The sequence below is a fragment of the Sporobolomyces salmoneus genome, assembly GCF_050403485.1.
Source record: "Sporobolomyces salmoneus JCM6883 DNA, S_salmoneus_JCM6883_v1_ctg16, whole genome shotgun sequence".
NCBI lineage: Eukaryota > Fungi > Basidiomycota > Microbotryomycetes > Sporidiobolales > Sporidiobolaceae > Sporobolomyces > Sporobolomyces salmoneus.
This window is the reverse complement of record NW_027481147.1, coordinates 134,678-158,375: the sequence shown is the minus strand read 5'-3', so window position 1 is coordinate 158,375 and position 23,698 is coordinate 134,678. Positions and strand designations below refer to the sequence as shown.

The 23,698-nt window shown below is 50.2% G+C and overlaps 10 protein-coding genes across 10 annotated transcripts; 4 read left to right on the top strand and 6 right to left on the bottom strand.

The window, feature by feature from the left end:
- Window positions 1-261: 261 nt before the first annotated feature.
- Window positions 262-1,197, top strand: JCM6883_007225 (uncharacterized protein; the record flags this gene model as incomplete). Its single annotated transcript, XM_076631353.1, has 6 exons — window positions 262-319; window positions 399-486; window positions 563-632; window positions 705-825; window positions 922-994; window positions 1,095-1,197. The coding sequence occupies 6 exons, from the start codon at window positions 262-264 to the stop codon at window positions 1,195-1,197; spliced, it is 513 nt and encodes a 170-aa protein (XP_076488657.1).
- A 475-nt stretch (window positions 1,198-1,672) lies between these two features.
- Window positions 1,673-2,354, top strand: RPS20 (40S ribosomal protein uS10 RPS20; the record flags this gene model as incomplete). Its single annotated transcript, XM_076631352.1, has 3 exons — window positions 1,673-1,787; window positions 2,021-2,220; window positions 2,298-2,354. 3 exons carry the CDS (start codon window positions 1,673-1,675, stop codon window positions 2,352-2,354), a joined length of 372 nt encoding a protein of 123 aa, XP_076488656.1.
- An 849-nt stretch (window positions 2,355-3,203) lies between these two features.
- On the top strand, window positions 3,204-6,350 carry JCM6883_007223 (uncharacterized protein; the record flags this gene model as incomplete). The annotated part of the gene is made up of 2 exons (XM_076631351.1): window positions 3,204-4,387; window positions 4,448-6,350. 2 exons carry the CDS (start codon window positions 3,204-3,206, stop codon window positions 6,348-6,350), a joined length of 3,087 nt encoding a protein of 1,028 aa, XP_076488655.1.
- Window positions 6,351-6,574: 224 nt separating this feature from the next.
- Window positions 6,575-10,160, bottom strand: PRP6 (U4/U6-U5 snRNP complex subunit PRP6; the record flags this gene model as incomplete). Its single annotated transcript, XM_076631350.1, has 11 exons — window positions 6,575-6,745; window positions 6,808-7,082; window positions 7,155-7,536; window positions 7,607-7,801; window positions 7,876-7,939; window positions 8,014-8,599; window positions 8,671-8,797; window positions 8,860-9,052; window positions 9,123-9,406; window positions 9,467-9,813; window positions 9,914-10,160. 11 exons carry the CDS (start codon window positions 10,158-10,160, stop codon window positions 6,575-6,577), a joined length of 2,871 nt encoding a protein of 956 aa, XP_076488654.1.
- Window positions 10,161-10,816: 656 nt separating this feature from the next.
- On the bottom strand, window positions 10,817-11,638 carry RHO1 (Rho family GTPase RHO1; the record flags this gene model as incomplete). The annotated part of the gene is made up of 4 exons (XM_076631349.1): window positions 10,817-10,972; window positions 11,045-11,348; window positions 11,439-11,467; window positions 11,543-11,638. 4 exons carry the CDS (start codon window positions 11,636-11,638, stop codon window positions 10,817-10,819), a joined length of 585 nt encoding a protein of 194 aa, XP_076488653.1.
- Window positions 11,639-12,257: 619 nt separating this feature from the next.
- JCM6883_007220 (alpha/beta hydrolase) lies at window positions 12,258-13,797 on the bottom strand (the record flags this gene model as incomplete). Its single annotated transcript, XM_076631348.1, has 6 exons — window positions 12,258-12,432; window positions 12,549-12,674; window positions 12,770-12,777; window positions 12,905-13,026; window positions 13,169-13,526; window positions 13,648-13,797. The coding sequence occupies 6 exons, from the start codon at window positions 13,795-13,797 to the stop codon at window positions 12,258-12,260; spliced, it is 939 nt and encodes a 312-aa protein (XP_076488652.1).
- Window positions 13,798-14,426: 629 nt separating this feature from the next.
- On the bottom strand, window positions 14,427-16,643 carry JCM6883_007219 (TVP38/TMEM64 family protein; the record flags this gene model as incomplete). Its single annotated transcript, XM_076631347.1, has 3 exons — window positions 14,427-15,008; window positions 15,072-15,248; window positions 15,303-16,643. 3 exons carry the CDS (start codon window positions 16,641-16,643, stop codon window positions 14,427-14,429), a joined length of 2,100 nt encoding a protein of 699 aa, XP_076488651.1.
- Window positions 16,644-17,262: 619 nt separating this feature from the next.
- Window positions 17,263-18,291, bottom strand: JCM6883_007218 (uncharacterized protein; the record flags this gene model as incomplete). The annotated part of the gene is made up of 4 exons (XM_076631346.1): window positions 17,263-17,395; window positions 17,468-17,935; window positions 18,007-18,110; window positions 18,208-18,291. The coding sequence occupies 4 exons, from the start codon at window positions 18,289-18,291 to the stop codon at window positions 17,263-17,265; spliced, it is 789 nt and encodes a 262-aa protein (XP_076488650.1).
- Window positions 18,292-18,456: 165 nt separating this feature from the next.
- On the bottom strand, window positions 18,457-20,401 carry JCM6883_007217 (uncharacterized protein; the record flags this gene model as incomplete). The annotated part of the gene is made up of 4 exons (XM_076631345.1): window positions 18,457-18,705; window positions 18,893-19,168; window positions 19,259-19,648; window positions 19,718-20,401. The coding sequence occupies 4 exons, from the start codon at window positions 20,399-20,401 to the stop codon at window positions 18,457-18,459; spliced, it is 1,599 nt and encodes a 532-aa protein (XP_076488649.1).
- A 279-nt stretch (window positions 20,402-20,680) lies between these two features.
- JCM6883_007216 (flavin-containing monooxygenase) lies at window positions 20,681-23,320 on the top strand (the record flags this gene model as incomplete). Its single annotated transcript, XM_076631344.1, has 13 exons — window positions 20,681-20,790; window positions 20,858-20,894; window positions 20,964-20,991; window positions 21,080-21,105; window positions 21,171-21,551; window positions 21,630-21,749; window positions 21,841-21,959; window positions 22,028-22,094; window positions 22,244-22,502; window positions 22,579-22,678; window positions 22,757-23,033; window positions 23,108-23,153; window positions 23,244-23,320. The coding sequence occupies 13 exons, from the start codon at window positions 20,681-20,683 to the stop codon at window positions 23,318-23,320; spliced, it is 1,647 nt and encodes a 548-aa protein (XP_076488648.1).
- Window positions 23,321-23,698: the final 378 nt, after the last annotated feature.

Below are 23,698 nucleotides of genomic sequence, written 5' to 3'. Positions count from 1 at the left end.
TCGTTTCGTCTGTAGGTTCTTGTGTGCTTTGATCGTGTTATTGTTCTTTCGCAAGCGATTTCTCTCTTGTTTTCGTTCTGTTCTGCAAGCTCTTCGTTTCTATGCAGCATGTTATACCGTCAGCTGAGTCTGCTTGCGAAGTACTCGTGAGCGAGTGACTTCAAGCGCACCTCGCGAGAGAGAATCTTGAGCCAACATCTTTCGTTCCATCTCTTTCACCCTCTCGCATCCCTACGCCACAGCCTTCGACTCTGTAACAGAATGGGAAAGTTCATCATCACGATGTGGGCTCGTCTCTTGGCTCTTACCTCCGCCTCCTGTAAGCCTAATCCTCACATGTCTCCGCCTTGATCTAGCTCGAGAGTTCACAGCTGACCCGTCGCATTCGCTGCGTTCAGACGTACTCTGGGCAACGTTGTGGGCTTTCTGCTATCGCAAATTCTTATGGGATTTCGTTGGGGGAGATCTAGGATCAAAAGGGTTGATGTGAGCGAATCTTTCCATTCTCTCTGGAACGAATCTCTCCTGTTGTGACTGACTCTCCCGTCGGCGGGTGAAATAGTCCCTCACCGAAAGTCGAGTTATTCATTAAAGAGATAGTAGATTTCCCAGTCGTTCAGATCATCAACCTCGTGCGTCGAACTCAAAACCTCAGAACCTCTTTTCGCTCTCCGGCTCAAGTCTCCTCATTTCCTTCGAGATAGCTACTCAGTCTCTTCACCCTCTCCATCGAATATCCCCTCCATTCCTCCCTCCTCCGTCTCAAGCTCTTCCGCTCCCTTCCCGTTCGAGTCGCGCTTCATTTCGTAGATTTCGGATTCGCGAGTTTGTTCCGCTTTCTCCTCCACAGTTCTGCTTTCCTTTGTCTCATAGGACGTACGAGACGAGATCAAAGCTGACTGTGTCGAGGGTAACGATCAGTGTTGTTGTATCAAACGATCGATGGAGGAGTATTCTATTTAGTGACGAGTTTGGTTTATTTCGTTGCTTGGAGGTGAGTCCCCCTCGGTCATCCTGCTCCTCCTCCTCCTCACTAGCTTCCTGTGATCTACGAGGAGCCCGAAAGTGATGTCGATGTGAGCTCGGTGGGATAGGAAAGGAGAAACTATCGGACTAGATGGAGAAGGACGACTTGCAGAAACGATCAAACACGAGGATAAGAACCGACCGGGAGCAGCGAGGGTACAGAGGATATAGTCCATCAGCTGCAGGCGCTGGTCGTCGTCGAGCTACGGATTAAGTCGTGAAAAGGGTTTTCGCGAGAAAGAAAAGAAAATGCGAAAGGGAGGAGGTTCTGGTGTCGGCGCTGAACGTATTCTTGACCGGAAAGCGAGTCGTTACTCTTGTTGTACCGAGTCCAACCGAGCAGGAGAATCACAGAGCGAGAGCACCGGAGCAGGAAGAGAGAACGAGCGAAAATGAGGACTTGTTCCAATCTGAGCCATTGGAGAGTTCGCCCGTCTCGCTAAAGAGTACCTAGCGCTTTCTAATCGTCTCCTGAACCGGTCCTCGGCGCGGAAGTGAGGTGTCGACAGTCAACCTTTCACCCAAAATTTTCCGGCTCTTCTCTCTCTCTTTCTTCTTCACTCACTTCGGTCACCTCTGACTCCGCCAAAGCTCACCTACCTCTTTCTTCTTCCACCGTAAAGAAAAAGACTTAGTATCAGCAAAGATGAGTTACGTCGCCAAGGGAGACAAAGAATTCCAAGAGGGAGCCGCGCCCGCCGTCAAGAACCACAAGATTAGGATCACTTTGACTTCGAGGAACGTAAAGAACCTCGAGAAGGGTAAGTCAAACACTACTACTATTCGGTTCAGGAGGACGTGTTGAGGGAGTTGGGAGGAGATGGGGAGAGGGTTGGGAAAAAGAATGATCAACGGATGAGGACAACATTGGGAGGGATGAGAGGTTGCTGTACAGTCGAACGAGGTGTTACAGTGCAGGATTCAAGCGGTCTCAAGCAAACGACTCTGAAGATTGAAGCGTAACATCTGCTAACTCTCTCTTGCTCTCTCCTAGTCTGCACCGATCTCGTCAACCGATCCAAGGACAAGGACCTCCGAGTCAAGGGACCCGTTCGTCTCCCTACGAAGCGACTTCACATTGTCACTCGCAAGACCCCCTGTGGAGAAGGATCGAAAACTTGGGATCACCTCGAAATGAAGATTCACAAGCGTTTGATCGACCTCGAATCCCCCGCCGAGGTCGTCAAGCAAATCGTACGTTCCCTACTCACTCATTCATCTTCAGTGAGCAACGGGATGGGAGCTGATGAGTTTGTGGAGGATTTGAATAGACTTCGATGTCGATTGAATCTGGTGTCGAGGTTGAGGTCACTATCGCCGCCAACTAAACGCGGTAAACTTCACACCTAGTCTCTGGGAATACTGAACGATGGAAGGGTTCTTGATTGGAAAGGAAGGCGGTGGGAGGCAAGAGAGGAGACGAAGCTTGGAACGAGGGAAAGTTTTCATTTTTTTTGTGTTGTGCTTTCCGTCTTGTCTGAGTTCCGTTGCCCTCTGTCTTTCTCTGCTCCCCTTATTCTTTCTATTCTTCTTGTGATTTCTTGTCGTTCATATCTTCCCTACAACCGAGCGCGCGAGGAAGACGTCGACGACGCCCGAGTCAAAATTTAAACGTCACGAACTTCAAATCTACTCGCATCGCTGCAGATTGCTGAGCGCGACATACGAGCACACGTCTGCGCACCGTGAACGTCGCTTCGAGAGTAATTTGACTCATTCGCGCGAAACGTGCAGAGAGAGCGGGCGAAAATCACTAGATCACTCGAGTTTCTCTCCCTTCACATCGCTTCTCCTGCTGCATGAACAATCGCCACGGTCCTCCACAATATATGAACAAAGCTGTCGTCGTCAACAACTGGTACGCCTCTCCCCATCTCTCCCTCTTCCCTCCCTCGTTTCCCCCCTTTTAACATCAAATCGATCGATTCTGACCTCATCTCGCTGTGACCCTTGAATGTGATTAGCGCACGCTTGAACCGATCTTTCAACCTGTTCTCCATTGATAGCTGTGTACCCGACTCCTTAGCTGAACCGGGATAATTTGACCCCTCTCTCACTCTCACTCTCAAATCGACTCCTCTCAGTTCCTCGACTACGACGAACGAATGAAGACGACTCCATAACCACCTCAACAATAATCGTAACAGTCAATACTATATCCTCACTCTCAAGAAACAATGGTCGCACTCACGGCTAAAAACCTTCAACTTCCTCACCTTTCCCTCTCTCGAACTTCTTCCCCTTCTCGTTCAAACTCAAACTCTTCGAACCCTTCTACTCCTACCACGACAACGACGACTATCTCTACAGCACCTACGAGTCCAGCTCCCGCTTCGACGACTTCGAGTTCGTTCTTTGGCGCGCTCGATAGAAAGAAATCGAAATCTAATTCTCCGAAACATCGTCCCTTAAACGATCAACACCTTACTCCTATCGATCCTCTACCCTCTACCACTTCTACCACTCAGTCTCCAGAATCGACTATCGCCTCGTTACAACCGGAGAAACCTCAAGCTCCTCAAGATAAACGTCGTTCTTCTTCGTTCGGAGCTTCCCTCTCTGGAGCGTTCTCCTCCTCTTCCTCGAACGGTCATGGAGGCAACGGAGGAGGAGGACTCACTTCGCGATCGAGTTCTCAAACGGGTCAAAAATCGTCAACTTTACCAGCTGGATTGAGTTTGACTCCCGCTTCAGCTCATCTCGCTCATCAAGAAGGAGAACCAGTCGTCAATGTTTCAGGAGGAGGAGGAGGAGGGTTCAAACCATTCTCAGCAGCGATTGCGAAGAGTGCCGGAGTCGTCAAAGATCGCAGTGGAGCTTTATTGATGAGGAGTAAATCTAGTGATCGTTCTCTCGATTATCCCGTCGTCTCCCACAACGTCGCAGAGGGCGTCACCACGACGAACAAGAAGAAAGGAGTAATGGGAACGGTTAGAGGGTTGGCGTTGGGACAATCGGTTAGTCAACCGGCTCAATCGAGGAGTTCGAGCGTCAATGCGAATGGAGGACTTTCGATTCCGGTTCGATCTTCTTCAGTTCATTCCACTCTACTTCCTCACTCTCACTCTGGATCGACTACACCTACCTCACTCGATCCCACATCTAGATCGTCGACTCCAGCTTTGACGTCGCAAGTTCATCAATTAGCCGAATCTCACGTTTCCCAAATTTCGTTACGAATGAGTGAAACCGTCAACAAGGTGTTCATGCCTTCTGCGCATGGAACTGTGGGACAACAACAAGATAAACTCGAAGGATGTTTCTTTGTTCCTTCGAACGCTGTTCAGGAAGCGACAGGCGGGAAAGGGAGACCTTGTCCTAGAGTCGTTAAATCGAGAGAATTCGGTCAAATGATCTTAACGTACGACCCCTTCCTCCTGTCTTGATTATCGAGCTGACCCCGCACGATCCGAGTGAACAGGGAGTTACATGCAGCCCTCCACGACCCCTATCTACTTCGAACGATCCTCCGTTCCTCCGTTCTCAAAGCTCTCTCCCTCTTCCTTTCCCGTCTCTCGGCCCTTCTCCTAGTCCCTACCTCCCCTACCGATCCAACTTTCAACCCACCTCTCTCGATCTCGTCAGCGAAAGATCCGAAATCCCAAGAATCGGATTCTCATTTCGCCTCGCAATTCCCACTCGCGTTGAGATACAATCTCCATATCGTTCGATGCGCTCTCACGGTCAAACAACACCTTCTAGAACTCGCCACCCACCGAGGAGGAGGAGGAGGAGGGTTCCCGGGATTTGTGGAGGAGACTTTGAGACCCTGGAGAGGAAAATTAACGGAATTGATTGGAAGGGTCATGAATCCTCTTGTCGCTCAATACAAGGTTGCAGTCGTTGAGGCTTGTAGACAAGGAAGGATTGAGGGTGGGTTCCAATCGGCAACGGAAAGGGAGAAGGAAGGGAAAGAATCGATGAGTTCGAGTTCGAGGGGCAGAGCGAATTCAGGAGAAAGATCATCATCTTCGTTGGGATTGAGTGGAGTTCCGAGGTCGGGAAGTCAAGGAAGATCTTTATCGCTCGGACGCCCTAGCAGTATCACTCCTTTACCCTCGACCGTTCCCGTCAACAATGGAGGAGGAACGATTCCTGAAACGGCGGGACCAACTTGGCTTCAAGAAGTAACGACGATTTTCGAAGTTTGTTCGAGGTTGTTCGCGAGACTCGAAGCGAAACAGGATACGGATCGTTGGGCGGTTGGGATCGCGATTAGTGCGACTTGGAAAGGGATGTTGGCTTGTTCTGCTAGGATCATCTCGGAGGATGGGATCGTTCCTTCCTCTACTACCTCGACTGGAGTGAACTCGCAAGTTGTTTCGACACCGACAGTTGCAGCACCGGTCAAAAACAGACTCCTAGGAGGCGTAAAGAAAACTCCTTCCCCTCCTCCATCACCTCCTCTACCCGCTGTCCATCTCACCACTCCCGGATCGACTGCTCAGTCACCTTCATCAGCGACGGTCGCATTCGTTCGACTTATTTCCGACCTAGAATTGTTCGAACATCGACTCACGAAATTCCTTACTTCAACTCTTTCCTCCCCTTCTGTCGTGTTCCACCCTTCCGCTTCTCCGATCGACGAATGTCCCGGAGCTCCTTCCTGTGGATTATGCAAGACTGGTCGAACGTTCGACGAAGAATCCGATACTAGTTCCGATGAAGACGGAGGAGGAGGAGATCAAGGTATCCCGGGGAAAGAAAGCCGATTAGCCTTGAGCGCGATGAGGGAAGCGATGCAAGCTCTCAGTTCTATGATCGTCGTCGTCAGAGCTTCGAGGGACCTTAAAGTCCTACAACAAGCTCTCAGATCCGACGTTCATTCGACTCTCCCAACTTCTACTTCTTCGAATTCGACAACGACGAACGCACCTCTCACTCCTTCAGATCTCTTCGCGCTCGGTCCAGCGAAACCACCGCAAGCCTCGACTTCAATCCCCGCCTCTTCAACTTCCGTCACCGTCGTCTCCCCCTCCCCTGCTCATCCTCACTGTCCAACTCTCCGCGCCGCAATCATCGACCTCCACCCCTTAATCCTCCTACACCTGATCCTCTCCCGCTTACCTCGTTCTCTCCCGTTCCGACTCCCACATGAGATCTGGGCCCTAAGGGACGGATGGAACGAATACGAATCTGAATTGAGAGGGTTCGCAGCGGGGGAAGAATGGGCCGGTGAAGTTGCTTGGGAAGTGAAAGGTGAATTGGTGCGAGTTAAACAGGAGCTAGAGGGAGAGGGAGGGAGAGGGTCGAGTGAGACGGAAAAGAGGGCAGTCGAAGTGTTGGAGGAGACTGTGGAGAGGGTTTCAAGGGATTCGGCTTAAAGATTGAGATTTCGCTTAGTCAAGTTTTGTATTTTCGTTTCTGTCTCTCTCTCTCATATAGACTCGTTACTGTGCTTCGCTTCTCTTTAGCTTACCCATTCTGTTTGTGACTCGATGAATTCGATTCGAAATTAGACACACACACACACAAGACTTCCATCTTAGTTGATTTTTCGCTACAACATCGCTAAGAGAGAGAAGACAGAGAGAGAGAGTTTTCGGATCTAGATTGTCGCAGGAGGAGGGTTGAGTTCTTCGACTTTATCAGCTGCGAGATCTAGGAGTTGCTTCGAGTCTTTTCCGACGTTCGAAGGGTCCTTCGCGATGGATTGCCAGATTAATCCGTGATGAGGATCAGCGGCAATACATTTCGCGAGGAGATCTTCCCGTTGAGCCTACAGCACGAACAGAAGCGTCAGACACAGCCCACCGTAAGCTAGAGAGACGGAAAGCTAACCTCGGTGCCGTGTTGTTTCTCGAATTTCCACCACCAAGCCCACGCGTCTCCATAATCCGAATCTCCCGAATCAGTCTTGACCGCCCTCTCGAACCAACTCCTAGCTTTCTCAATCTTTCGTTCGGCCCAGAACAATCGTGCGACCGTGACGAGCACGGGAGGGGAATTGTTGGTTTTCTTCAAAGCGTCGACTGAACGAGTTTTACGAGTCGGTCGGGGTTCGGTCCAGACTGAGTAGGAGTGAAGGAGTCCTGATTGAGGGAGTGCTTGAAGAGCTATAGATGATCACGCGAGTCTCAGTCAGTACCGATCGAAGAGTTAAGAAAAATGAGTTTTCGTTTGCTCACCTCTCGCGAGCATTCCCTTCGCAGCACCCGATTGATCCCTCTCTTCAACCTTAACACTCTCTAACCAAACCTCCTCACTCTTCGGGTTCAAACTCCTCGCCTTCTCCAACAACGCCCTCGATTTGATCCTCACCCCTGACTTCTCTTCCAATCGACTCGCCATGATCCATAATGGAGTCGAGGTAGGACATTTCTTGACTCCCATCGAGAGGGCTTCTCGAGCTTGAGCGAGAGGGAGAGGAGTCAGGGTTTGGAGTAGTTGGGCGTGGAGGAGGTGGAGTTTCGAGGAGGAGGCGTAGTGCTTCAATCCATCTTTAACCATCTTGAGCGCGTCGTCCGTCGATGAATGAGTACGTTCGAATACAGCCGATTTGATCCAAATCTGTGAGTCGCAACCCGAAATCAGACGATGAAACGAGAGAGGCCTGAGAAACGTTCGAAGTAAGACTCACTCGTTCAGTACCCGAAACTTCCCTCGCACGTTGCATCAACTGTTTCGCGGCATCGATCTGACCATTCTCTGCTTCGAGTTTGACCGCGGCCAACCAGATCCCTTCCGAATCGGGGTTCGCTTCGAACGCTCGAGAGAGGATTTCTCGTGCCGAATCGACGTCGCCTGATAACCACGATTCTTTCGCTGCCATGAGCTGTTTCATCCAACCGTCCATGTCAGTCTTCGGAGGAACCGGAGGAGTGGAGAGAAGGAGAAAGGAGGACGTACCCAGAGAACTTCGGCTTGAGGAACTGATTCGACTGCTCGATTCAGTAAAGCCAACAAACTCTCTCTACTCCCCTCGAACGAGAGAATGTCAATTCTTGCCACTCCACCCCAGATAGTGATTGAGAGCGAGAGACTGACCTTGTACCATTAGATTTCTCCAATTCAGCCGCTTTCCTCCACACGCTCTGTTTATTCGGATAAACCTTGAGAGTGTAGGCATAAATCGCTCTCGCAGTCTCTACCATTTCCTTCCCTTGCATCGTCTTCGCATCGTCCATCCAAACGTCCAATCGATCCTCCTCTTCGATTCCTAAATGAATCGTCGCTTTAACGATCGCTTGAGCCGTCACTGAACTACCTTGACTCTCGGCCTTCTCCGCTTCAATTAACCATTGATCTCGAGATAATTCCGCTCCATTCTTTTTCAGTGCGGTAACTCCATTCGAAATGATCGCGTCAACTTGTGAATGGTTCCCTTCTTGTTCTTGCAATCTTCCGGCCGCGATCCAAATCTCGTGTGAAGTTGGAATCGTTTTACGCGCTTTGTTGAGTACTTGTCGAGCTCGATCGGGAGTTTCGAGTCGTGCCAACGCAAGCCAGAGTTCTTGAGCGTGTGGGATCACTTCGACGGCGCGGGAGAGGAGAATTCGTGCGTCTTCAGGGTTCTCTTCCAGTTTGACGGTTTCTTTCCAGAGTTTGATCGACGCGGGAATGTATTCGAGAGCTAATCACGGGCGACGGAGAGACATTGATCAGTAAAGATGAGAGGAGAGATCGGTGGCCGACTAAACTCACCTTTTCGTAAAACTCGTTTCTTCGCTTTGACCTCATGTTCCAATTCGACAGCTCTCATCCAAATCCTAACCGATTGAGGTAATTCCTGAATCGCATTCGCCAAAATAACTTTCGCATTCTCATTCGTCTGTCCGATCTCGAACATCAAGCACCAGTTTCAGTCTCGTTGGAAGAGAGAAAGTGACATACGTTTAATTCACTCGCGGCGATCCAAACATCTTCATTCTTCGGACACTCGTCACAACCCTGACTGATGATTTTCCTCGCGGCGACTTGTTTCCCCGCAACGTTCTCCAACCATGCCGCCGCGACCCAACCCGGAGCGTGTTTAGGGTTCGTTTTGATCAGGGATTGGAGGAGGGCTCGAGCTCGTTTGATATCCCTACAATCGACCACCGAGCGTCAGTCAACCGAGAAGAAGAGGGAGGGAACGGAGAGAGGCGAGGACGTACCCAATTTCAGATGAAGTTTTCAACATTTGACTATCCAATCCCGTCAAATATCCTTTCGGATCAACCGTACTACTCAATCCTCCCAACGCGTTCGCTCCAGCTCCTCCTCCACCGCCACTACCATTTTCTCCCTTCGAGCCGGATGAGGAGGAAGAGGAATTGCCGAGAGACGAAGCGATTCCAGCTTGTTCGAGTTTGATCTGTAACATTTTGTCTCGTGCTTGCCCGATCTCGGCGAAATCTTGATGGTAGGCTCCATCGGCTGGGGTTTCAAATCCACCAGACTGCGAACAAAGTATCGTCAGTCGAGAACTTCGAGGGAGAAGGAGCAAACTCGAACTTGCCATTTGTTCATTCGCCAAACTCGATTCAAATGCACTCGAATCCCTCGCTCCAGTAATGACCGAATCCGGTACTACATAACTTCTTCCCTCCAACCTAGGTTTCTTTACCCTATTCCCCAACATATTACTAACTTCTGGCAGACTCTCCCACTCACTCTCACTCATTTCCCCCAACCCTCTCTTCAAATCAGCGAATTGGGATTGAATAGTCGGACGTTCTTTCAATTGTTTCGCTTGTTCTTCGGCTTCTCGTGCTTCGCGACGTGCCCGTCGTCGTTGATCAATTTTGAAATCAACTAAATCATAGATCTTGTCGGCTTCTTCGTCGTCTGCTTCGTACACCGTACCTATTCACGCGCACTCTCTCCTTATCAGTATCTCTTCCCTCTTATACACCCTCCCCTCAGCGAGAGAGGAGACTGAAGAAGGGGAGAGTAGTAGTCTTACCAGCGAACAAACCCGTCTCATTCTCCGGATCCTGATACCGTTCCGGATCGTACTCTTCCTCCTTTCCCCTCTCTTCTCCCTTCTCCGCTCCGTCTTCCCCTTCGGCAAGGGTTTGGTCTCGAGCCGGACCGATATCTGAACGAGTTGTGAATCCTTGAGCTCCTCGACCTGCTCCGGCTACGTAAGAGGGTGGAGGGGCGAGTCGAAGGAACGCGTAACGATCTCCACGGAGTCCGAAGGTGTCCATTGGGTGGGGAGGGGAGGGGGAGAGAGGTTAGAGGGAAGGGGAGATCGAGAGTTGGGAGAGGGGTGGAAAGGAGAGGCGGAGCCGTAGGCGCTAGGGTATGGGGTGACTGAGTAGCGTTGGGTCGATAGTGCAAGCACGCAGCTGATGCGCGATGAGTGAGTCGGAGTGAGAAGTCGAAAGTCAAGCTCGCTCGTTTCTTTCGCACAAAACATGCATCTCTCACTGTTGTTTGCTTTACGTAGCGGGCGTGTTTCAAACGTGAAGATGTGAGAATGGTAAAGGAGGAAGCAAGGTTTGTAGTACAGATAGAATCGAAGGGGAAAGTAGACTGTGTAGAGAGAGAAGAATCGAGAAAGTAAATAGGTAGGGAGAGGGAAAAGACTGATCAGAATGAAGGTGGAGAAGGATCACGGTAGACAGAGAGAAGAGAGAAGAGATGGTCGTTAGAGAGAGAGAGAGAGAGAGAGAAGAGATGCGCAAAAATGTGAAGAGAGAGAGAAGTTGTGTGAATGGGTTGTATGTGTCTGTCGAAGGAGAAAGAGAGGAGAGGAAACAACTATATAAGACGGAACTGAGTGGAGGGGGACAGAAAGGCGAAAACGAAAGGGAAAGAAATCGAAAAGGAGCAGAGAAGATGGAGCGTCGTTCAAATTCGTTTAGAGAACGGTACATTTCCCACCCTTTTTCCTTCCTTTCGAACTCAACAATGCCAACCTAGTCGCTTGTTCAAACACTTCTCTGACTCCTTCTCCGGTTCGAGCTGAACATTCAATGTATCGAGTCGCTCCAATTTTTTGACGAACCGATTCTCCCTATTCAGCCACTCGACGATGTGTCAGTCAAAACGAGAACAGCTGGTAATCAGAGAGAGAGTGAGAATCTACCTCTTGAGGAGTAACAGGTCGTTGAGAGGTCCTCCTCAATTCCTCGATAGTTTTCGGATCATTCCTCAAATCCTTCTTGCACCCAACGAGGATGATCGGTAAACCCGAACAGAAATGCAACACTTCCGAGATCCACTTCTCCTGAACGTTGTCGAGCGAATCGGGGGAATCGACGGCGAAACAAATGAGGATAACGTGAGAATCGGGGTAAGACAAAGGTCGAAGTCGATCGTAATCTTCTTGTCCGGCCGTATCCCACAACGCTAGTTCGACTCGTTTACCATCGACTACGACATCCGCGACGCTGTTCAACAACAACCAACAAGGTGGGAGTGAGTGAGCTTGGCGCGCTTCTTGAGAGAGGTGTTTGCGTTGAGAGAGTGGAGAAACTTACTAGTTTTCGAAAACGGTGGGAACGTAGACCTATCACGTAGGGGCGGCGCAGATCGTGTGAGCATAAAAGTATACACACAGCGAGAGAGGGATAGAGTAGCTTACCTCGGGGAAGGTACCCTTTGAGAAGACGATGAGCAAACACGTCTTTCCACAAGCTCCGTCTCCGACAATGACCAACTTACGCCTGATTTCAGACATGTTCTTTCTAGACTTCTTAGGTTCTGGTGATTTGAGTTGACTTGATTCGGGAGAGAGAGAGAGGGTTCGAGGTTGATGACAGACTCGAATTCAAGGAGTGAGAGTGAAAAGGGGTGCGTGAAGGAGGGTTCCTTGGGTAGAGGTCTAGAGTGGATCAAGGAGATTGATCGAATAGGATCAGTATAACTGGGATCAGAACTCGCGGGAGGTTGAGAGGTAGAGGAGACCGAACGGAATGGGACCACCACGCGAGCCTTTCGACTGGAAAAGAGGGTGATGCTCGCGCTGCGTACCGCTTGCTGATTAGAATAGGGGTGCTCGGATGGATGTGATACCGTACAGAGTTCCTGAGAGACTCACGGGAGAGGGTTGTTGAAAGCGAAGAGGGAGTAATTGCCTTTCACTCTCGAGATTACTTCAGAATCAATTTCACTTCGCTCTTTCCCTCTTACTATTCACTCGCATTTCTGCTTTCTTTCGCTCTGTTGCTCTGGATCACTAGGACTTTGCTCTGTATTGCTACGCGGCGCGTATCTGCTAATTTTCTCTCGAGCTCATCGATTCCGATTCAATCGCATTCATCTCCGAAATCGTTCTAACGGTCGACTCTCAAACTCTACTACTGCTTCAACTTGTCTACAACCCATTCCCACATCTTGTCCATCGTCTCTTCCTCCTTGTGATCGAACGAATGATCCAATCCTTCTCGTTCTTCGTATTCGACTTCGGCTCCTTTCTCTCGGAGAGCTTCGAGGACTTCGAGCGATTGCGAATGAGGGACTTTGTCATCCGCTCTATTTTCTCGACTCGTGGGATTGTCAGTTTCACGACGAAGGAATGCGCATCGAACGGGGAAGAGAAACGGGAAAGAACGCCGAGAAGAGAAGAAAAGAGGGAAGGCGAGACTCACGTTCCGTACACGAGGTAAATCGGCGGAAGCGGTTCGACGGTCTTGCCTGACTGGATCGCTTTCGCTACGGTGTAGGCACTAGGGGCGACATCGGTATCGTCGAGTAACAAGTTTTGCAGGCAAGCTCTGTTTTCAGAATCGTCGAAAATGAGTGAGAATTTACTGCGCCACGAGGGCCTGTCGAGACGCTGAGTGGGTAAGACAGGACCGAGAGGACTCACTCTTGAATCTACAGTATCGCGAAACAACCCCAACAACGAAGAAAACGTAGAAAAAAGATGAGCGATCTCTTTCTCGCTTCTGTTTCCCGAACCCTCGTCGAATACATTGACTCGGTAGGCAAAGAGGGACCTCACCATGTAAGTATACATCTTATTCCGCTCGTCATCCGTCAAGTTGTTGCTGATTTCGTCCGACTTTGGATCGAGATAGGTTTTCAATTCTTCCGCTTCGATTCTTCGATCGAAGTACGACACGGCTGTCAAGCGGATACACGTCAACAAGTCAACTCTCTGACCTGTGCCTCCGTTCGTAAATGGCCGACGAAGATTCGGAATCGTGCCGTGCGAAGGACGGAAAGAAAACTTGCTGAAGAAGACGAAAACGACCGGTAGACTCACGAGATTGTTTCGTATGCCAAAACTCATGCTCGACACTCGTAATCGGATAAATCCCGACCACACCCCTCTCACTCTCCCTCAATCCTTCCTCCCACTTCTCTCCGCTCTCCTTAAAACCAATATTCAATCCACTCAACAGACTCAACCATCCACCGGCTGAACTACCCATAGTGACGATTCTCGACGTGTCGAGCTTCGAGTTGGTCGCTTTATCGAATGCGGGAGAGAGGATGTAGGAGTAGAGGGAAGTTAGGTCGGAAAGGATTTGGGGGAATCGAGTTTGTGGTGCGAGTCGATAGTCGGCGGAGATTAGGCAGAGATTATATTTTGAAGGAGCGGTCGCTAGGTGTGGGTATAACTTTTCGCGAGATCCCTACTCGTCCGCGTGCGTGCGACAGGCAAAGAGAGAAAAGGAAAACGACAAATTCGAGCTCAAATCAGTTTCGTCTGTCATCTTCTCTAGGATCGGGAGAGCTTACCTGCAGTAATCCACCACCATGGAACCATACGACGATCGGTAACTTCTCCCCATCGTTGAGCTCCCTGTCGGGCAAGACGTAATCTAGCTTGATATCAAGTCCTCTGACGGTGCGATACGTGAGAGTGTGTTTCTCGACAGATGTTGACATTCTTCACTTCGTTGCGAGTGTGTCGTCGCTGGCGTTGGTGAATGGATGAGCGGAAGGTGGAGAGACGTTGAACGAAAGTGGAGGGGAAGAGGCTACTTCAAACGGATTTGAAAACTCTGCTACAGCGAGATGTGGGGGTCGTCGGAAAGGGTCATTTTCCCGACGGCTTCAAAGTTGGCTCGTAAGGGCAGAGTTTTTGACGCTGCGTTGCGAAGCGATGCGATTGAGCTCGAGACACTTTCTGTACACGCAATCTTGTCTCCGTGTCGCGCAAACAGTATGAAGAGCGAACAGGTCTAATCACAGAGTTGAGTTCCAACTCGAGATATAAGGAATTCCGTGTACGAGCGAGAACGAGAGATAGAAATCTAAACAACCGAGAACAAAAACATGCAGTAAGAGAGTAGTTCCGACATCGACTGTACTACGACGGGTCCCGAGAGGTCACGAAAGAACGAAGGGAGTAAGGAGGGGTATCGAAATAGGGTATAGGAGAAATGCGAAAATAGCGAATTACATACAAAGTTTGGGAGGAAAGGACTGTGACCATTTGCGAGCCTTGCAGAGTCAACTGTCTGCTCATCGAGATGAGAAAGCGATCGGAAACGCACGTGAGAAAAGAGACCGAATTAACGAGCGTGCACTCCCCCCAATTCCGCATCATCTTCCCCCTCTGCGAAATTAGCCAACGGTAATCCGACATCGCTCGCCACTCGTTCATACGCGTTCCTCCTCCCCGGTCCCAAATGTTGCATGAACCCTTGACTAACGAATTCACTCGCGCTTCCAATCGAAGCCTTGAATTTCCTCTGCCAACCTCTTCTCCCTCCTCCTCCTCCATTCGTAGTCACACTTCCTCCTCCTGAAGGGTAAGCCGGTAGATGTACGGTCGAGGTAGAAGGAACCGATCCGAATCCGAATAACATTCTCGAGATTGAATCTTTCGTTTTTTCGATCAATCCACCGTTACTCAGGATCCGTTTGAGTTGTTCCTTGAATGCGAGAGGGAGGACGGAGATTAGAGTGACGGCGACTAGTTTGAGAACGACTTCTTTCGACCAGATCTTGTCCCCGAGTGGAGTTGAGGGATCGGAAGCGGCTAATGCGACGAGGTTACCGATCGAAACGGTAGCGAAATTGAAGGGGAAGGAACCGATTAGGAGAGTAATGAAGAATGGACTGAGAGGTAGGCGGAGAACTCCGGAAATGACCTGAGAGCAAAGAGGACAACGAGTCAGAAAAGCTCATCTCTCGAGTTTGCCCAATCAACTCACGTTTAGAACTGAGTAAGGCAGCAGCGGGAAGAACCGGGCGAGTAGCAGGTGAGAGAATAGATCGGAACTCGAGATGGGAACGACAGCGGGTGAACCAGGAGGGGGTGCAGAAGTTGAGTCGGGGAGTTTGAGGGCACGACGAGTCATCGCCAAAGGTGTCGCAAAGTAGTATTCGACCTATACAACAATATGTCAGCTTCAGTCTGTCGCTAAAGCAGTATCGAGACTCACGAGAGGGGCAATGACGAGCGCGATCAAATAAGCTCCCGTACTTCCCGTCGCCGTCCACAGACAAGCCCACCAAGTCCCCATCGTCGTTCCGTATAATGCTCCGAACAAAATATTCGTCAACACTGAACCGGGAATCGAGAAGCATTGTTTCCAAAGGAACAGGACCGTCAGAACTCCGAAGAGGTGAAGTTCGGCGATGAAACTCGAGGCTCGATATGTCGAGAGAGTTGCGGTGAGGGCGGGAAGATCGGCGACTGAATGAGGGAGGAAGAGACCAGGGAGGGTACTGATGAAGAAGAAGATGACGGCGAAGGAAGAGAAGAAGAGGGCGACGAGAATGATGAGTTGAGGAACGAAATCTCGTAAGGATTTCTTCGACTCGATTGAAAGAGGAGGGATTTCTGTGCTGTCTGTGAGGGATGTCGGAGGATACAGTGTCGTGAATGATGAAGAGGAGGGTGGAGGAGGTTGAAAAGGTGCGATAGGTTCAGGCGAAGGAGGTTTCGATTCGATTTCGTCGTAAGTTTCGAGAATCGGGTTCGGAGGTTGATACAGTTCCTTGTTGCGTTCGAATTTCGGACTCGACAGTGTCGGAGGTTGGTTGAGCAAGCTCGTGAAGCTCCTTCCTCTTCTTAGGCCGATTCTCGTCATCCCTTCTAAGCTTTTACTCCGAGATCTCCCTTCCACCGTTTTCAAATCTTCCTCCGCTTCTCCCTTCGATTTCCATAGTTCTCGCTCTTCCCTCTCTGCGCTACTCCCTCTCCGACTAGGTCCTTCGAGTCGAAAACGAGGTACTTCCTCCGTTTCCAAATCTGAATCCCTCGGCGTCTGTAATGGGCTATCCGAACGAGTTGATCCAGTCTCCGTCCCCGAACGATTCAGTTCATAATCATCGATGTCTCCTTCCCTCGAAGACCAGTTCTCTTGTCCCGATCGAACTGGTCCCATTCTCGATGATCCTCCTCCTTCCGCTCCCACTCTCGTCTCATCCTGATTGCCCGTAGTAGACTGTTGCTGTTGTAGAAATGAATCGAAATTTGGTAAAACTGGTGAACCAGCGATAGTCGGTTCGAGTTGAGGTAAATTCGTTGGAACGCTCACTCCCTTCCCCGAGTTGATCGATCTCGCTCGGATCCGAGTCTGGACTTTACTGTATTCGTTTCGGATCGAGAATGCTGAAGGGCGAGCTACGTGAGAAGATTTGGGAGAGACCGAAGGGTGGGAAGAAGAAGAGGAGGAAGCGAGGGTAGAGGGATCTGGTTGTGAGGAGGGTCCGGTCGAGGCAGGGCGATGAGGCGAGTCTATCAGAGTTTTCAGAGTTGGTAGGTTCGGCGTAGACATCTCCCTTGTCTGTGTTGAAGTAGTTGAGTGAGCGACCGATCTTTGCGTTTCCTTTCTACTCTTTTGTGTTCGTTCTACTGTAGCTCACTGATCCTCCGTGTTCTAGGTGTCGGTTCTGAGTCTTTTGAATGGTGATCGAGCGAGAATGAGTAGAGTCGGATGAAGGAAAGTGAAAAAACGATGACCAAGTCGCAAAGTCCTTCCGAGAGGCCGAACATCGTTCTTTTTCGGGGTTCGGTCAAAGGTGAAGGACGACTCGCAAGCTCCATCGAGAGCGGCATACGAGTGAACAGGCAAGGGCTGTCAGGCCCATGTCAGAGAGAAGCAGTTTGCGAAAAAGACGAGGGAATTCAATCGGAATGGACAAATCCTTCGCATGCTTCGCAGCGTTGGCAGATTTCGAAAACTGATTGGGGTCGCCGCGGTGCTAGTAGACGGTCGCGTGAAGGTCTCGTAGCCGTCAAAGAGCGACACCGATGAGACAGAGAATGATTCGTTACAGTCGTCGAGCTTTCGAAGCTTTGACTCGCAAAGAATCTCTAGTTCTCCGGTCGTCTTTGCATCTGTGTCCTGCTCATCCGCCTTACTGATATGACAACATGTTGAGGTTTATTTCTCCCTACTTCTTCCCCTCTTCGTAAGCGATGATTTGTTTCGCACAATCCTCCAAATCCTTCGCGACGATATCCGGTCTTCCAAACAATTCCGGCAATACCAAATGTTCTTCATACGTTACGAATGCCGTTTTGAATCTATTACTCATTCACCCTCATCAGTCATCGCGAACGCCGCGAGGGAAAGAGAGAGAGAGAGAAAGGACTCACCCAGCTCGTTTCGCCGCATGTAAATCCCACGTATGCGAAGCAACGAACCAACCTTGCCTCTTCTCAATCCCATGGTCACTCTTCAATCTCTTCCAAACGTTCTCATAAACTTTTTGATCTGGTTTCGCGCATTGAATCTCGTCACAACTCAAGAAACTCCATCCGAATTCTTTCTCCACCATCTCCTTCCCTCCTTCTTCGGAGAAGGCGTTGTAGAAGTATCCTTTCGTCGTTTCGAGTCCACCGTTCGTGACGGCTAACAAGTTGAAATCGATGGAAGAGTCGTGAAGCAAGCGAGTACAGGATTGTAAACCTGGTCGAGGACCCATTTTCGGGATCGCCGCCATGATTGGATCGAGGAGGTTCGAATCGATTGAGGAGGATCCATTCGAGGCGGGGGAAGATGGGACAAGGCTATTCATGAGGTAGATTCGAGGAAGAGTCGATTTCAAAACTTGAGCGATAGGTCTGCGAAAAACTCGCTCAAGAGCTCGTCAGCATCTCACTTTCTCGGTAGACAGAGAGACGAAGGGACGTACTTGTAACAGTCATTCATTGAGAGATAGGTGAAATCTCTCTGAGCTGAATGAAACCAATCCTGAATGATCGAATCCGCTCGATTTCCCTCCAACTTTGGGAACACCTACAACAGCAATCCATCCTCTCTCTCCCTGTCAGCTCACAGTACGTTCGAGAGAGTTCGGCTCGGAGGAGGAACAAGTGGGGACGAAGAAACTCACATTCAAGAGAGCTTTCGTCGCTGCTTCAAAGGAGAAACAGGTACCGAGAACGTCAAAACAGATTGGAATACGGGTAACGCTCATCGTTCCTTGTTGTCGTGTCGTGTTGTGGTGAGAGAGCGAGTTTGTGTACAGGTGGAGGAGGTTGGAGAATTCGGTTGGAAAAGTCCTCGAATCGTCGTCATTTTTTTGGGGACCTTCTTTTCCGACTCACTTCCCTGGTCCCATCCTCTCGCTCGTCGCTCACAATCATCTGTCTTTCAACCTCCCCTCGACGAACTCCTCGAGTCTCTCCAAATTGCCCTTCTCGAAAATGATTTCATCCCTTCTGACAATCGCCCTTCCCTTTGACCCCTGCGCCGCCGACGATGTATTGACGAGACTGTCTACTTGTCTGACGAACCTGAGTGAAGAGACGATAGAATCGATAGATGGGGAACGAGAGAAAGAGGGATTTGTTGTTGAAGACGAAGGAGAAGGGATCATCGCGACGAGGTGCTATCGAGAACGAAGGTCGTAAGGGATGAAGAGGGGTCGGAAACGAAGAGTGAGAAGAGACGATAATCAAAAGGGAAGCATCAGTAACGAGTTCATAGGCAAGAGGGACGGCAGAACGAGATTCTTCTCCGCGCTTCGTTTCCGCCAACACCGGTCCCAGAGAATGAAGATGATGAGAACAACTCACCTTGACTATTTCGAATGCGTCCACATTTGCAGCCTCGAGCCTCCTAGCGGTCGTATCCGCCTCATTATTCGCGCCAACAACCGGTTGCGACTTTGCTCCCTCCTCGACATGCACTTGGACTGGAGCTCTTCCTCGACGATGTTGATCCTCCTCCGACTGCTCTACTGCAGCTTCACGTTCTCGACTCCTCAATTTATTGACCACTTGACCGATCGTTCTCAGCTCGGTTTGGAGGAAACTGATATAATCTTGGGCTTCTCTCAATTCGTTTATGAGCTGTATCGATAGGAGAGTCCAGTCAGCTTATCGTGATACAAAGAAGAACGTGCGAGTAGGAAAGGGGAAAGAGAGATGGTGAAAACTGACCTGAAGGTTGAGTTCGTGTGGATCTAACATGGCATTCCCTCGAGACTGATCGTAGGAAGATCCATCTTCTCGGTGCTGGTTGGACGATTCCGAAAAGATAGCGGCCGGAGGTGAATGGCGACGCGTAGGTACAGGTTGGGAATAATGAGCTCCATTCGATTCAGTTGCTCCTCTCTCGAATTGAGATCGCTCTACGAATGTCGGTCCAGCGTCGTAGATCGTCGAGACGTGATCGAAGGAGGTCGCAGGGGATCGAGGTCGAGAAGCCGAGGCTGCAGACTGAGAGGAAGAGGCGAATTCTCGTAATCTTGAGGGTGGACGACTTGATCTGCTTGCCGTCGAAGGGAGCGAGCTACCTCCCGAGACTATCGAATCGAACTCCTGCAGAGCCTGTCGACGAATCGCAAGTTAGCTGAGAGGTTTTTAAAGAGGACAACTCGGTAGGAATGATAGACTGACAGCTTGAGCTACCCTCGTAATCGAATCGACCGACACACCGTCTCCCGCTACTTGCTCTCCTTCCTGCAGCTGCCTCTGTTCCGCTTCAATCTCGTCTTGTAACCGTTGAGCCGTCGTCCCTGAATTCGATTGTCCACTCGCGAAACTTCCTCCTCCTGCTTGTTGAAGAATGAACGATCTCTCCCCCGACCTCATAGCGGCGACACTCCCCGGTCTCGGAGAAGGTGAATCTGGTGATTCCCGATGACTAGTCGTATCGAGTCTCTTGATCGTCGAAGGTGGGATCGCTCGCTGTGTCGCAACCGATCCATCTCCTCCTCCTCTTCTCGTCGTCGAAACTGGAGTCGAACTCCGCTCCCTTCCATGATGATGTAGTTCCTCCTCTGCTTCCTCTCCATCGAGAAAGTCCAACAATCGATCCAGATTACTCAATCCTCCTCCAGCTCCGTTCTCGAGACCGCCTCCAGCTCGACTCGTCGCCGTCGTACTACTCGGTGTACCTCCCCCTTGTCCTCCTCTCCTACTGAGTGGTGTATCTCCCCTGGGGTGTCTCCTCCCCCCTCCTCCCTGAGTACTCGACGACTTGAATGTTGCATCAAGATCTTGGAAGTTATCCGTCAAGTCGAGATCCGTGAACGACAAGTTGACCGTATGAGGTCTCTGACGTGGTGAGAAGGAAGCCATTCGAAAACGCGTCTAGTCGAACGCGTTAGGCGAGGGTCGACGAGGGAGAAGTGATTGTTTGATGAAGAAGAGGAGCTTCCTCGTTCTTCTTCTTCCCGACCCATTCAACTCGCCCGAGCTGGTGCCTACGCAGTCCTTCTCCCTCGCGAGAGATGGTCACCGTTCGACGGCCTCTTCCCGCTCAAGTCTGACGCCTTCAACCGCGCGACTTCTTCCTCCCTTCTCTCTCCTCTCCTTCTCCCTCGTACCGCCCGCTCCTCGTCTATCTGATATAGTCTCATGGCGGCAACACAGCATCACGAAGTGATCATTGCAGGAGCTGGAATCAGCGGATTAACAGCCCTCATTCAGCTGAAACGTCAACTCGGAGTAACGGACGTTCAAGTCTAGTGAGTCTCGCGTTCTCTACAGCTCGGTGACTACCCGTGTTGAGAAATTTTCGAGAGGCTCTCGCAGCGAGAAGGGAAAAGAACTAGGAGGGACTTGGTCAACAGTCAGTCTTTGTTTTTCTTCCCCTTCCTCGAGCCTGGAGGACTGTGGGCTGAATTGGAACGGAGTATAGAACTCGTATCCTGGTGCTACGAGCGATAGTGAGCCCCCTTTCTTCCTTCTGACCGTAAAGAACAAGGGCTCAACGAACAAAACGCACGGTTCCTGTTTTTCCTCCTCCTCAACTAGTCCCAATCTCGTTCTATTCTCTATCAGTGAGTACCCTCGACTGTCGATCTGCAAAACCATCGCTGATCGTAAGCGGGGTTTGTGCTCGCAGTGCTCTCCCGCGAAAGAATTCAACACTCAATGGCCCTCTTCCCACGAGATCCTCTCCTACTGGCGTCGCATCATCGCCTCGCACTCTGTCACTTCCTCGATCACCTATCAGTCCCTAATCCTGACCGCTCGTTTCTCCCGATCGACTTGTCTATGGACTCTCGAAATCAAAGATCTCGTCTCAGGGGAGATCAGGATCGAAACTTGTAACGTATTCATTTCTGCCGTTGGAGCACTCTCAACCCCTGCGGATCCTCCATTCGATACGACAACTTTCGAGGGAAGAGTAGTTCATACGGGGAAGTGGGACCCTGAGTTGGATCTCAAAGGAAAGAACGTGGTTGTTTTGGGGAATGGTTGTTCGGCAGCTCAATTCGTTCCTGCACGTTTCTCCTCATCATTATCACGACGATTGACTGAGGATGAGAGTGCTAATGCGAACTCGACTAAATGAGTGCAGACGGTGACTGATCAAGTTTCGAAATTGACTCAAATCGCTCGTTCGAAACATTCTATCGTACCTCCTGTCCCCGTACCCGATAACTCGTTCATCGCTTTCCTCGTTCGCTGGATCCCTGGTGTGAGTTCTCCCTTCCTTCCTTTTGATAAATCGTTTGCGCGATTGAAGCTCGAGAACTGATCCTCCCAATCGATCGATTGACTGCTCCAAGCTCTTCACGTTGTTCAGATGCGCAGTGTTCTTCATCTGTGAATCGTATTTCTGGATGAATGAGGATACGGCAAAAGCGAAGAAGGGGAGGTTAGAGATGAAGAAGATTTCGGATCGCTAGTAAGCCCCTTCGCTGAGTGAGACTGTAACCTGAGAGATAGGGTGCTGACTCGCTATAACCTGAGCAGTATCGAAAAGACGGCACCGGAGAAGTATTGGGATCAACTCGAATACGATTTCGAATTTGGACAAAAGGTGAGCTCTGTCTCCATCTCTTTCTGCTCCTCTCCCTCGTTCTCTGTCTCCATCTCTTTCTGCTCCTCTCCCTCGTTCTCTGTCTCCATCTCTTTCTGCTCCTCTCCCTCGTTCTCGGACTGACCGAGTTCCGTTTCTCTCATTGTCAGCGTCGAATCATCGATTTCAAGCGCTACACCTCATCCCTCCATTCCCCGAAACTAACCCTCCTTCAACCCGATACGATCTCCTCCGCTTTCGGTCGTACAATCACGACAGCCAATGGAGTCATCATCGAGGACGTCGATGTTGTCGTTTTGAGTACTGGCTTCAAAGTGACGGATTATCTTTTTCCTTTGAAAGTCTACAATGGGGAAGGAGAAAGTTTGGTTGAGAGGTTGAAAGGGAATGGTGTGAAGACTTACCTGAGTTAGTTCTTCTTTGTTGTCCAGTCGCTTCCATTGCATGTCGCTCAGAGCTGATTGGGTACGAGGACGCGCTACAGCTTCAATGATCGCGAGTTATCCGAATTTCTTCATCTTGATGGGACCGAACAGTGTCACGGGTCATTCTTCCGTTCTATTCAATACGGAATGTACCGTCGAGTGAGTCTCCTCTCTCTCGCTCACTATACCCTGATTTGTGCTCGAGCTCAAATTCCTTGTTTTCTTTCGCGTGCGAAGCATGATGATTAATCTCCTCCGACCCGTCTTCACCGCTCTCTCTACCTCGTCCACGACCCTTCTAGTCACCGAGAAAGACGCTTCTTCGGCGTCATCGACTGTAGGGGACTCGAAACTCGCCGAATCTCTCTCCGACGAGAAATCCTCTCGCGATCTCGCCCGCTTCGCTCAACCAACCGTCGAAGTCACTCAAGCGGCAGAGGATGAATGGTACGCTAGTTTGAGGGAAGAGATGGGGAAGAAGATTTGGGAATCGAAAGAAGGAGGGGAGAAAGTTGTAAGTCGAAGGACGTTCTTACCATGCCTTGATTGATGATCCTGACATGCAGAACGTCTTCTCTTACCGAACAGAGTTGGTATACTGATGCGGATCAGGAGGGGAAATGTACGACACTTTGTGAGTTTTTTTTTTCGTTCTTCGGTCTTTCTCATCCGTAAACTCCTCAGGGTTTCGCTTGCTGATCGTCGACGCTTGACGTGTGATCAGATCCGTGGGGACAACTTCACTTCAAGAAATCGACTCAGAATATCGTCAAAGAGCGTTTCGTTTGGAATAACTGCTGAAACCCCTCTCTCGACTCTTCGATCTTTGACTTGATCGTCCTCTTGCTTTCGCTGTTCCTGCTTCGCTTACTCTTGTACGATTGCCCCCGGCTACCTTTCTGTTTGTTGGATCGTTAACGTTCGTTTCCCTGTTTTCCGAGGAGTTTTCGTTTCCATTTTCGATATCGTCTGACTAGCTACCTCCATAGTCACTTCCTCCCATAGTCGTAGTGTCTAATCTGATGGTATCTGTCTATCCATCGAGCGCTGAATCTCGCTACGAAGAGTCGGAGGAACGATGCGAGCGAACGAAAAGTTAAGCGCGGAATATCGTCGGATTTCGCACAGACGTGATGGAATCAACTCATTCCGCCTTCGCCGAGACGCTCGAATGACATG